At 42.8% G+C, this 12,500-nt stretch overlaps 2 protein-coding genes across 2 annotated transcripts in view; one reads left to right on the forward strand and one right to left on the reverse strand.

Moving 5' to 3' along the window:
- LOC138038268 (uncharacterized) overlaps window positions 1-4,146 on the forward strand; it is a 24,651-nt gene extending 20,505 nt beyond the window's left edge. Inside the window, exon 11 of the mRNA XM_068884067.1 lies at window positions 305-4,146. Coding sequence (XP_068740168.1) covers window positions 305-2,452 — 2,148 coding nt within the window. The 3' untranslated portion in view covers window positions 2,453-4,146. The remainder of the gene's footprint in view (window positions 1-304) is intronic.
- The window catches only part of LOC138038315 (striated muscle preferentially expressed protein kinase-like), a 390,347-nt gene that overhangs the window by 366,966 nt on the left and 10,881 nt on the right, over window positions 1-12,500 (reverse strand). The gene's annotated exons all lie outside the window — the stretch shown is intronic.

Here is a 12,500-nt window from a genome sequence, read left to right on the forward strand (position 1 = left end):
AAGAAAATCTTTGCGTTCTATGTCACTGCCGCTTAGAGTTTAGTTCCGCTGAATGTAAATACATCACTTAAAGATAACAAACTTTCCGTCTTAAACTAATGTTTCAACTAAATTCAAACCATGAAATGGAGATGGTCAACTTACATGCATAAAAATGGTTGTCCCAAAGAAGAAAGAGGGGGTGGGGGGGGGGGTTATAAAAAGTATACATGTCATTCAAGAGGCAGGCTTGTGTGGGTGTCGTTATCCGTGAGGTAGTACTGTCGTAACCAAGTTAATCGATTTTTAACACATTTTGTTGCAGCTGAGTCTTAGGACATTGGCAAAGAGGGCTTTTTTGCGTACGGACAGCCATTCGGGATTTAATGTACTTCAAGCAGTTGTCTTACAAGGAGACTATGACAGTGTTTACAAAGCAAGTACCCTTCTAGAGAACTTTGTGGAGCAAATGAAATGCGAAACAATAAGTAATAACGCGTCTGTTTTCCGAGGAAAAGCAGCAGTTGATATTCTATCATCAGCTATGGCTTGGAGAAAACCAGGCTATACTGATATTGAAAAACTATACAGAAGATTGGTTGGGATTGACGAAACAGTAAATGAGCTGCACTCGTGCGCCAAGAGCGGCGATGTAGAAAAGGTGATTGAGCTCGTTTTGAATGACGGTATTGATGTCAATGTCGCTGCAAAGAGCAACATCACACCATTGCTGTTGGCGAGTGGGATGTCCTCTGGTGTGTTAATCAAGACCCTGATTGATCTTGGTGCAGACGTAAATGCTCAAACAGCCCCACGTAAAGAGGGACCTTTGGTTTTTGCAGCTTCTAGCAATAATTACATGGTGGCTAGAGTGCTTTTGGAGCATGGAGCTGATGCAAATATTCAAGACCGCGTGGGAGAAACACCTCTACACAAAGCAGTCACGTGGAAGGATGTACCTCTCGTCAAGCTATTGCTTAAAAACAAGGTGGATGCAAATATTCAAGACCGCGTGGGAGAAACACCTCTACACAAAGCAGTCATGCGGAAGGATGTACCTCTCGTCAAGCTATTGCTTGAAAACAAGGCGGATGCAAATATTCAAGACCGGGTGGGAGAAACACCTCTACATAAAGCAGTCATGCTTGAGGATTTACCTCTCGTCAAGGTATTGATTGAAAACAAAGCGGACGCGAGTATTCAAGACCTGCGGGGAGAAACACCTCTACATCAAGCAGTCATGTGGGGGAGCAAACCACTCGTCAAGCTATTTCTTGAAAACAAGGCGGATGCAACTATTCAAAACCAGCAGGGAGAAACGCCTCTACATAAAGCAGTCATGCTTGAGGATTTACTTCTCGTCAAGGTATTGATTGAAAACAAAGCGGACGCGAATATTCAAGACCTGCGGGGAGAAACACCTCTACATCAAGCAGTCATGCTTGAGGATTTACGTCTCGTCAAGTTATTGATTGAAAACAAAGCGGACGCGAATATTCAAGACCTGCGGGGAGAAACACCTCTACATAAAGCAGTCATGTGGGGGAGCAAACCACTCGTCAAGGCGGATGCAACTATTCAAAACCAGCAGGGAGAAACGCCTCTACATAAAGCAGTCATGCTTGAGGATTTACTTCTCGTCAAGGTATTGATTGAAAACAAAGCGGACGCTAATATTCAAGACCTGCGGGGAGAAACACCTCTACATCAAGCAGTCATGTGGAGGAGCAAACCACTCGTCAAGCTATTTCTTGAAAACAAGGCGGATGCAAATATTCAAAACCAGGAGGGAGAAACGCCTCTACATAAAGCAGTCATGCTTGAGGATTTCCCTGTCGTCAAGGTATTGATTGAAAACAAAGCGGACGCGAATATTCAAGACCTGCGGGGAGAAACACCTCTACATAAAGCAGTCATGCTTGAGGATTTACCTCTCGTCAAGGTATTGATTGAAAACAAAGCGGACGCTAATATTCAAAACCAGTGGGGAAATACGCCTCTTCATCAATGCGCTCATTACGGATTTTCTGACACTTCACAAATGCTGATTGAATCCGGATGCAATATCAACCTGAGGAACAAGAAAGGAGAAACCCCTTCTGATATTGAAACTTCCAGAAGGCAGTGGAGTAAACGCCCATCAGCTCGCTATTCACAAGATTTCGAAAGCTCTACACCACGGTGGAGGTTTCACCGCGAATGGTTGGACTTGACTAAAATAGAACCTGAACCAGAGTATGTTACAGAGGCAGACGATCTACATGTAGTGCTGCCTCAGGTTGCAAGACTACCTTATGGCAGCAAGCAAAGCTTAGAAGAGGTTGTGCGTGAGGCTGATGAAAAATGGCCAAGTAAAGGGGTCTTAATGAAGAAACAACAAGAGTTGTCTTCACTCGAGAAAGAGACACAAGCTCGACTTACACGACAGCCCGAAATGACTAAAGAAGTAAAAGAAAAAGGACAAGCAAGCTAGCGATTAAAATCATACTGTAGTTAATGTAAATTTATGTCACGGAATAAGCATACTTATGATCACTAAACCGAAAAAGAGACTTTTTGTCACTTGTAACAACACTAATTTCGTTGGTCGAAATTTAACAAATTGACGCCACTTTTTCATAACAATGTGAAAGTTGTTGTGGATCACGAGCCAAAGGCTCTATTTCTCCGCTTAAATGAACAGAAATAATATGCAATAATTTATCGTCAGCAACGTTTCTCGTACACTCATTGGCTACTAAATTTCATTGGCTGAAAATTTATCACATCAAAAACTTGGGTAAATTAAAAATTCAGTTCAAGAATAAAACTGCAATCAAAAACCCTCGTGGCAAACAAAATTGTTCATGACTTAGTGAAAATCGAGTCATTTTGAGGTAGGAACATACTTCAGTAAACTTAATAACTTCCTCTCCTGACGTTAAGTTAATTGGAAAACTAAAATTAAACAGCTTAAACACAAAGACGCACGATAAAAAGGGTGGCTTCACGCTCTGCTTTTGTTCGAATTCATTCAAGCACCAGTGATTATCCAAGATCGTGATCAACAAACGGAAGCCCTAAAAGATATTTACAGCAAGAGAAAAAGGAACTGGGGATTAAAAAAAGGAACGACAGATAACATTTTATGACATATTACGGACACATTGCCATAAGGATCTTTTTTATTGTACAAATTATCACTGAGCTCGGTTGCGTCCACGGTTGATTGATAAATCATTTGCATGTGCCTAAGGCACCACGCCTTTTATATTGCGTCGTCGTGATTAAAGCCTGGCAAATCCTCCACATTGACACTTTCAGATGCGCATAAATCCCAATTATACCAGGGCCGCGAAGCGGCCTGTTAGTATAATTGAAAAGGAAAAAAAAAAGGAAAGGAACTTTATTTAAGTGTCTAGTCGTTCTAGCGCTGGAGCGCTAATTGGGGACACTGTAAACTGAAATGAACAATGAAAGTAAATCAAGTCAAATCACTGAGAAATACTGAGATAACATCAGGAAGAATCCCTCTTATTGTGCTTCAAACCACTCTTTAACACGTCTAAAGAAAACAAAAAAGACCATAGCCCCCGTACCCCCAGGGTAAGGATAGATATGACGTAGTACCATAACTCCCTGCGGCCCTATAACACGCTGCTGACATGTGATACTCCATACTTAGAGCGCTGTGGATAGTAAGCACCATCGGTCTTATGTTGGCACCCCAACAGGGCATGGCACCTGTATGATGCAAAATGACACCAACCGGAATGGTGGGTGGGTCCTCATGTATTTCTCACTTCATTTGTTTATATAATTTCAGTTATGCTGGTATAATTGGGATTATGTTACACGAACTCCGTTCACAAACACGCCAAAACATTGGGGTGACAATAGAAGGGAGTCAGACAAATACAAGTGTTGATATTTTAATATCACTTAAAAGAGGAAAAACCTCCGAGTGACAATGTTTACAATATAAATAAACAAGACAAATGTCAGCAATATCAAGTCGTTGATCTAAAGATCTGTATTGAAGGGGTGCAACCCAAGATGAATGTACACCAGAAAAAAGAACTGCGTGAGCAGACGTTGAGTTGTGAACAGGTTTGTAATAAAACCTCTGAAAAGTTGAAGGAGTAGACCAATCGGACATTCTTAAAATCTCCGATAAGGGAACATTGGAATTGGCTGCTGCAGTAGTTGAGGCTCCACGCACGGAATGTGCCTTGAAGACATTGGTGTCGACAACAGGAACCTTGAGTAGCCAACGTAGCCACCTCGCGATGGACGGTGCCGTAATCGGTTTGTAAGGCTTTACATACGGGATAAACAACGGACCAACATTGGAAGAGGGAAATACTGGACGAATCGCACATGTGGCTTTTATAAAGTACGAGCATAATGTCTCAACTGGGCAGAGTCTGGAGTTTGGCCTTTGAAAGGCCTTTGAAAGTTGATCAGAGGAGCCCCGGTTACTGAGAGCGCAAACTCCACGCTTTCTGGGAGGACGCGGCGGTGCCGAAGATCCAATTTTGTTAGCGCTGGGACTCTTCCCAGGCAGGCTACAAGAATAACATGGAAGGCGTAAGCGACAATTGCTTTAGAAACAATAGCCTGTTACTACCAAGCGATGCAAGGTGTTTAGTGACAAGGGTTATGTCCGAGGTGTGGGAGTACCTAGGTTTAGGGGGACGACTGTTGAACATTCGTTTCAGTTTCTGGGTAACGAGAGGATGCTGCCCCGTAGGGTGACCATCCACCTTGGTGTGAGCGGTGGAAATATCTGAACGCGCAACATTAACTGAGCGGTAAGCCGCTCCGTCATTGAAGAACTCGGTTAGGTAGAGTGGGATGTCAGCTAAAGATGCCGAAAAGGGGTCAACCTGTCTTTTATCACACCAGCAATTCCAGCGTCCCCAAGCTGATCTGTACGTTTTTCGTGTGGAGGGACGAACGAGATGCCGAAAGGAATATCTGGGTAACGTCTTCAGAAATTCCCAATGCTTGGTACTGTCTCCGGAGATGTGAGTCACGGCTGGGTGCAGTCTGGGAAACATTGGGTGAGTCCTTCGAGGGTCTGATGGATCCTTCAAAAGGTGTCTGGTGGTTGGAGTGAGGACTGGTTGCTCGACCAGAAGGCTCAGGAGGAGCGGCCACCAAGGCTGTGCTTGCCAGAGGGGTGCAACTAGTATGATGTCTGCTTTGTCTTGAGCCACTTTGTTCAAAAAAGCTGGAATCAGATTGAAAGGTGGGAACGCATAACCCTTGAAGGGTTCCCAGTTCATTGTCGGAGCATCCGCGTGCAAGGCCTCTGGGTCCAGTCTCCAGCTTACGTACTTGGGGGCTGGGCGGACAGGCAAGAAGCAAACAGCTTATTTCGCATTCCTTTAGAAAGGGTTTATCTTCCATTCGCTTTTGTCGTTGAATGCCCTCGATTCCGAGTCTGCAATGGTGTTCAGTTTGCCTGGAGCGTGTTGTGTCGACAACACTATGTTTCTCTACAGGCACCACCTCCAGTGTCGCAACGTTGAAGTTGTGAGGCAAGCCGACCTCGTACTCCCTTGTTGTTTATATGGGCTATTATTGTTGTGTTGTCCATTCTCAGTCAGGCCACGCAATGAGACTGATTCTTTAGGAAGGATGTTAAGGCAAAGAAGGCGACCTTGAGTTCTGATACGTTTATCTTCCGACCAACACCGATTTGTGCGATGCTCTTGGCAGACCGCACCCCATCCTGCCTTGGATGCATCTGTCGTTATGAACAAGGTCGAGGCTGGAGGTGTTATTGGACTGCCATTCCCCGAATCGATGTTCAACAGCCACCATTTAAGTTCGTCCAAGGGATTGGTAAAAACCCTTGGAGCAATGTTTAAGCCAAAACAGAGCCCTTGAAAGACAAAGCATGTGTTTGCTCCAAAGAAATTGAAGGAACTTCTGGGAGATTTTGTGGACTGGGACCGAAAGGTAGGCGTCTTTCAGGTCTAGGGTGGTCATTTAGTCGCCTCTTTGAAGGAGGGACTTTATGCAAGAGATGATCTCCATCTGGGCGGTTACTGAAGTATTTATTGTTCGTTCCAGACGAGGGCCTTATTCCTGATAGGAGCATGGCTAGGCCCTGGGCAGTTGGATGCGTTTACCCGGTCGTGAAGATAATAGCTGTGGTCACACTATAGACTTTTACCTAGATAAAACCGATTTACCTAGGGCAAATTCATTAAAAATTTCCCGAGGTAAATTCATCTCGGGTTTCATTTTACCTAGGTAAAAAATTCTGGGAAGGTCACACCACTGAAACACTACGGAAATAGACTCCCGAAGTTGTCAGCATCAGCGTGATCTTGATAACAAAAAATGAGGGTTTGACTAACGATTGCTCTGTGTGCGAGACTTTGTTGGCGTTTCAGTGGCTGTGCTTTCATGGCCGGCTAGCCGAACCTCTTGTGGATAATTGTATGTAAATGAAAACGCGTTGTGATCTTCGACGGCCTGGTTTATATGATCAGTTGTTGGAGGTAAATAAGAGGTTAAAGAGATGCTAAAGAGATATATATCCATTAGAAAATGCTGGTTGATCTTCATCACTTTCAGAATAGATAGAGCTATCGACCTGGGGTAGCTGTCAAGGGAAACTCTATTGTTCTCGAGAAATTTCCCAGCTCCAGACGATAAAATTTCACCGAGGTAAGTTACCTTGGGAAAAATCGGTCACACTTAAAAAATTAAGTTTCCCTAGGTAAACTGTCAACAAGTCGACTTTACCTAGGTAAAAAGTCTGTAGACTGATCAGCTAGGCCAATTTTATCCTTATATATGGCCGCAAGGATTTTTTTCTTCGCAAGATTTAGAATTGGCAGTTTGCTGAGCCTAGCAAGCAAAGGGACTATTCCAGAATTGTTCTGATGTCCTCTGGGGGAATAATTTTGTTAGATGTTAATGCATCATGTAAAAAACAAAGGGGGCCAGTTATGTTCAGCATGGCCCTCTGCACAGAGGCTAGTTCTTTGTCACGTTTTTGTGTATACTTTCGAGACTTAGGTGGGAAAACTTGATTTAAGATAGAGTTATCCAAGGTGGGAGAAAATAAACAATCCATAGACGGAATGGAGTAGTTGTCAAGAATATCACTTACTTGATCGTAAGATAAACTTCCTACGGACGTTTTTTGCAAGAATGCGGTAAAAATCGACCTTGGTTCCCACGAAGAGTACTGAGAATCAGGATCATAGAGATCAGTGCTATTTGGGGGGACGGTTGTCCCGTTACTTTGATTTCCAGCATCGTCAAAAGGTTTATTAACCTCATTTTGGGGTTCACAAACCCCGGTTGCTGGCTCATTAGCCCGCGTTGTTGGACTAAAAGCCGTAACAGAGCCCTCTTGGTCGGACATGAGGTCCTCATCTGAGTACGCTAGCACAGAAAGTGCGTCAGATTCCACGCTCAACTTTGGCGGGCAGGTTTCCAGAGATGTCACTCGTGCATTCGTGGACTTTAGTCCTGTTGGACTTCTTTTAAGGTCGTCGAAATGGAGGAAAGAGCAGACTGATCTTCATCCGAAATCCTCGGGAGTTTAGGAGGGCTCGATGAATGTAAACGCTCGGAATCAGCACAACGAGCATCATATTTTGGACTCGATCGAGACTTTGATCGTGATTGGTGTCGCCTTGACTTTTTCGTTGTAAAGATCGAAGTTACGCTTTTGAAAGGAAAGGGACCACTTACCCGAAAGAAAGACGGCTCGAAAGGAGCCGAGATGGGCCGTGGAACGACCAAAATAGAGCAAAAAAGGCGTCACAACGTTCACTTATCTGTTTAAGTGTTCGTTGCACAGCAGGAAAGATGGAGTATCATCTGTCAGCGGCGTGTTGTAGGGCCGCAGGGAGTTATGGTACTACGTCATATCTGTCCTTATTCTGGGGGTATGGGGGGTATGGTCTTTTTCGTTTTCTTTGGACGTGTTAAAGAGTGGTTCGTAGCACAATAAGTGGGATTCTACCTGATGTTATCTCATGTATTTTGAACGGAGTTTGTGTAATATAATTACAATTTTATGTGTCTGTCCTCTTATTGATGACAAAAGTGAACCAACCAGCGTGCGAGAAATAGCTCAGTTTTTGCAAAAATATGCATTGAGCACGTCATCATACAAGCCAAGCACAATGTAGACTGCGAGCAGTCTCTCTGTTGCTGGAAACTCCGCTGAGAGAACGTGATATTCGAGGGGCGAAGCGGCGAGTAGCGTGCCCCTCGCATATCAAGTTCTCTCGGCGGATTTTCGAGCAAAAAAGAGACTGCTTGCAGTCTGAGCGCAACCTTATGCTAGTCAAAGTTCACCACACTCTCCCCCGTTCATCACAAAAAGAAAGAACAACATAGCTTTAAAAAGTAATTCATCGAAACAAAGTTAACAGTTCATTGTAAAAATCTTGAAAATTCCTCTTCATTATCAGCCACACTCTGTGCTGCCGCTGCGGCATTTCGTGGCCTGAATACCGTCACTTCGGGATTCAGTTGAGTGTCGCGTATGTCTCTCACTCTATCACAAGACAACTCCTGTGGATATAAGTGTTGTACAGGCATCTCCAGAGATGACTTTCCTGTACGTAATTTTGGCTCTTCTCGTAATTCCGTCTTAGTTTCCTAGTGATCAGTTTCTCAAAAATCCCGAGCTTCCAGTGGCAATGGTTCTTCTCGTTTTCCCTTATGATCACAACATCGCCTTCGGCAAAAGTTTCTAAGATTATCTTTACACTTCAGATCGACCCTCTCGCGCAATCCTTTAAGCTACTGCGTTGACCGTGTCTTTCATAGCACATCCTTATATCTTGCAAGGTAGAGAGCGTGCTTGTGAATGTCCAAATGCGTGCTTGTTTTCCAAATTGTGGCTCTGTGTTTCGGGTAGCAGATTTGGGCAGTCAGACTGCAGCACGTTTGGCGTGAGTATGGGTAACTGAATGTCTTCTGTGACGTAGCTCAATGGATGTTCTTCAGAGTGACTTCGACATGGAGCAGAACTTCTTGTAATTCACCCCGGGAGTTTTAGTAAATTTTCTCTGGGCGACATCTCATTGCGATGAAACGCTTTCGTCTGACCATGAATTGACCTCTCTGCGAGGTTAATTCTTGCTACTTCTAGGTAGAGTGCTTATGTCAAACTGCAAGTGTAAGACGATGTAACCCTTGTCGTCTCAGTTTGTTCCTGTACAACACATGCTGAAATCTGGAATCTTTTACATCAGTAGCACCGTCTTATAATTGGTTTGACAAGTTTTCACAATCTGGGAATCCAATAGGTCCACAGAGTCGTCATTGTTAAGCGTACTCCCCCATGGAGTGTGGTTGCATGAGTATGTTGAACCAACTTCTCTGTGTAGAGTGTACTATCAGAAGGCAGACTGGACAACGACCTTGATTCTTTCCGCGACACTCTAGAATACCCTCACGATTTGGTCTACCTGAAACTGGTGTCATCCTGCTGCCTGCATCCTTGCTCTCCTCTCACAGAATAACTGTGGCTGCTGTATTTCCTCGGTGGTTACTGGGCCATGAATTATTTGCCTACTTGGTAACTTGCTGTTGTGTAATAAATCATGAAATCCATGCACCTACTCTCAAGTAGTGTGTTTATCGCAATAGTGGATCATCTAAGATATCATTGACTTCTTCTACCACGAGAAAATATTCTTTGTGGCCTTCACTTCTGCATGGTATTTTGGACTTACAACAGTCATGACCTCTGGTGGCCTTTGGTTGGGTGTTTCAGCCATGTTTGTCCATATCACCACCACAGTTGGTTCTTCTTGTTCACAAATCCGCCTCAACTTCCCAGATCTACAGGATTTTCATGAATTGGTAGATGCCTCCAAAACAACAACTTCTGTCTCTCTAATCTCGCGGAAACAGTAACTAACAAATTGTATTCACCAGCACCCTTGATCCAGTGCAACATAATGCTGATGTCCAACCATGCGTAGATGGACTAATTGGGGAAACCATCGAGAGCATCTTGAACATTCGTTAGCTCTTGGTTTATAGAAAATCGTTTAAAGATCAACGACGCGAAAACTGACTTTCTAATTATTGGCACCCGTCAACAACTTGGAAAAACAACGATTGAATCTCTTATCATTGGTGACAGTGTCATTAAACCTTTAGAAAGCATCCGGAACCTTGGGTCGTGGTTCGATGCTCATATGCGAATGAATGTTCACATAGGCAAAATTTGTAGCAAGGCTTTTCGCGGACTATACAACATAAGACAGATCAGAAAACTCCTTACTTTGCAATCCACAAAGACGCTGATCCATGCCTTTGTATCCTCCCTCCTCGATCACTGTAACCGGCACTTCTATTTGGTCTGCCTAAATATCAACTTGATCGTTTACAAAAAGTTCAGAATGCCGCGGCTAGAGTCATTTTTCAGATTGCGAAATTTGGTCATATCTCACCCGCCCTTATCGACTTACATTGGCTTCCAGTATCGTTCAGAGTTCAGTTTAAATTGTTCCTTTTTGTTTACAAGTCACTACACAACCAAAGTCCATCCTACATTAAAGATCTTTTAATTTGTTGGAACGGTCCTGATGTTTATGTTAAATTAGTTTGGAATTCAAGAATCTCATTTTTTATACTTTACCATAGCATAACATATTCTTGTTGTTATTAGCTTTTAGGAGATTTTTAACTTATTGCTGAGCGCTTTTGAATATTTTCCTACAGTTTTCCGGTCTTGTAGTCTTCGCTTTGTCTTTCCAATGTAAAACTCCTGACAGTTTCAACAACTAGCCTTATATACTACCTTGAACATTTCAGAACGAATGAGCTTTTCCTTGTACGGAAAAAAAGACTTCGTGTGATGGAAACTTTAAAATATAACTCGAAGATCAGCTAACCCATAGAATTTATTTGCGCAAGACTTCATTGGCCCAGTTCCTCAACGGCCGATTAACACTAATCCGAGATTAAGTACCAAACTAGGTATGAATTTTGCAAGTCGAAAAAAAGGTTAAAATATATTATTTTAGGCTAAAGGAAAACAAAAGTCTATTTCAAAATTGCAGGCTAAAAATTTGGAGCAAATTTATTTTTGACACTTCAAATAAACTGCAATTTAAGTTTCGATTAATCCAGGATTAGCTCAATCGGGCTTTGAAGAACTGGGTCCAGTTGTTTAGCAATGAATATGCTTTGTAAACCTAAATAAGGTAAAACTAAGAGAGCTTCTTGTTGGGGAACAGTAGTTATTGGGTTATTGGTTTTGCTTCTATTAAAAATATCATTGATGTTGTAGTGGATAACACCATTTGGGCAACTGTTCAAAAGGTGGATAACGCTATCCACCGGATAAATTACTATCCATTGGATAGTGCAATTGGTTTTGCTATGACGTATCCACTGGATAGTGATTTATCCGGCGGATAGCGCCCTACATCGTTTGAACAACTGGGGCCAGGTCATTTAGTGAGAGTTACAGGCCTGAAGCGAGGAGAGTAAATCACATAACCCTGAGAAAAGGGCCTATATCATCTGGCTTACTTTTACTTTCGCGAGGACTCCACGGACCTATTAGAACATTAGCTGTGGTTACACTAGCCCTTGTACCAATGGGTAAATAGCGTTTGCCTAAGGTCAAGGACGTTTTTGTGTGTAACCGCTAGACCCGAAACTGCCCTAGGGTTATTTCCATGGATACATCAAAAAGAAAAAAGAAATTCCGACCACAGTTCCTCAACTGAAAAGTACGTTCTTATCTGCTCCCTGAGGTGACTTGGCCAATCATAAAGCAGAACGTAGCTAATACAGGAAATGCTCTGAGTTGACCTCTGATACGCACACTTGTAGCATATCAGAAAACACACGCTTACTTGCAGCACGAGGTAACATGGCAGGGTTTCGTGCATCACTGTGAGTATTTCTTTCTTTATTTTCATGTTCTTGAGTTTGCCCTTCAGACTGTCAGTTACGAAGATGATTAAGTTATAATCATTCTGTTTCTCTGTTTATAATTTTCAAGGTCAGTGAACTCACATCTAATTATATTTTACCCTGAGGGGTGTCTTTTACTTTGTAACCCGCATCCCAAAGGGTAACGGGAAACCTGAGCTGAACCACACCTAAGCCATTAACCCTCCGGATTGTTCATTTTGCTCAACGTGTTTTTCCTTAACAAGTAAATAAAGTGTTAGTGCTAAAGAGGTACATGTTGTTTTGTTCTGTTTGATGTTGACCAAAAATTACCGACTATGCAATATTCATTTCTGTTACACAAGGGATTTGGGATCATTCAAGTTGTTTGCTGCATGGTTTCAAGTTTTAATTTCCAGTCAGTTTTTTGTAGTCTGCAGCTGCAAGCTGAGTGATATTGAGCGATTCTGAGGCGAAAGTGTTTCTGACTCAAAGCAGTTTGGAGGCAGTATTGTGAAAATTGATACAACCGAAAATGAAAGAGAAGGTGTATGGATGAAAGAGTAAACAACATGCAAAAGGAAACAATTTCCGATATTTTGCAAGGAACAACAAATGATTCGTTGGTGATGCTA

Source organism: Montipora capricornis, chromosome 1, assembly GCF_036669925.1.
Source record: "Montipora capricornis isolate CH-2021 chromosome 1, ASM3666992v2, whole genome shotgun sequence".
Lineage (NCBI taxonomy): Eukaryota > Metazoa > Cnidaria > Anthozoa > Scleractinia > Acroporidae > Montipora > Montipora capricornis.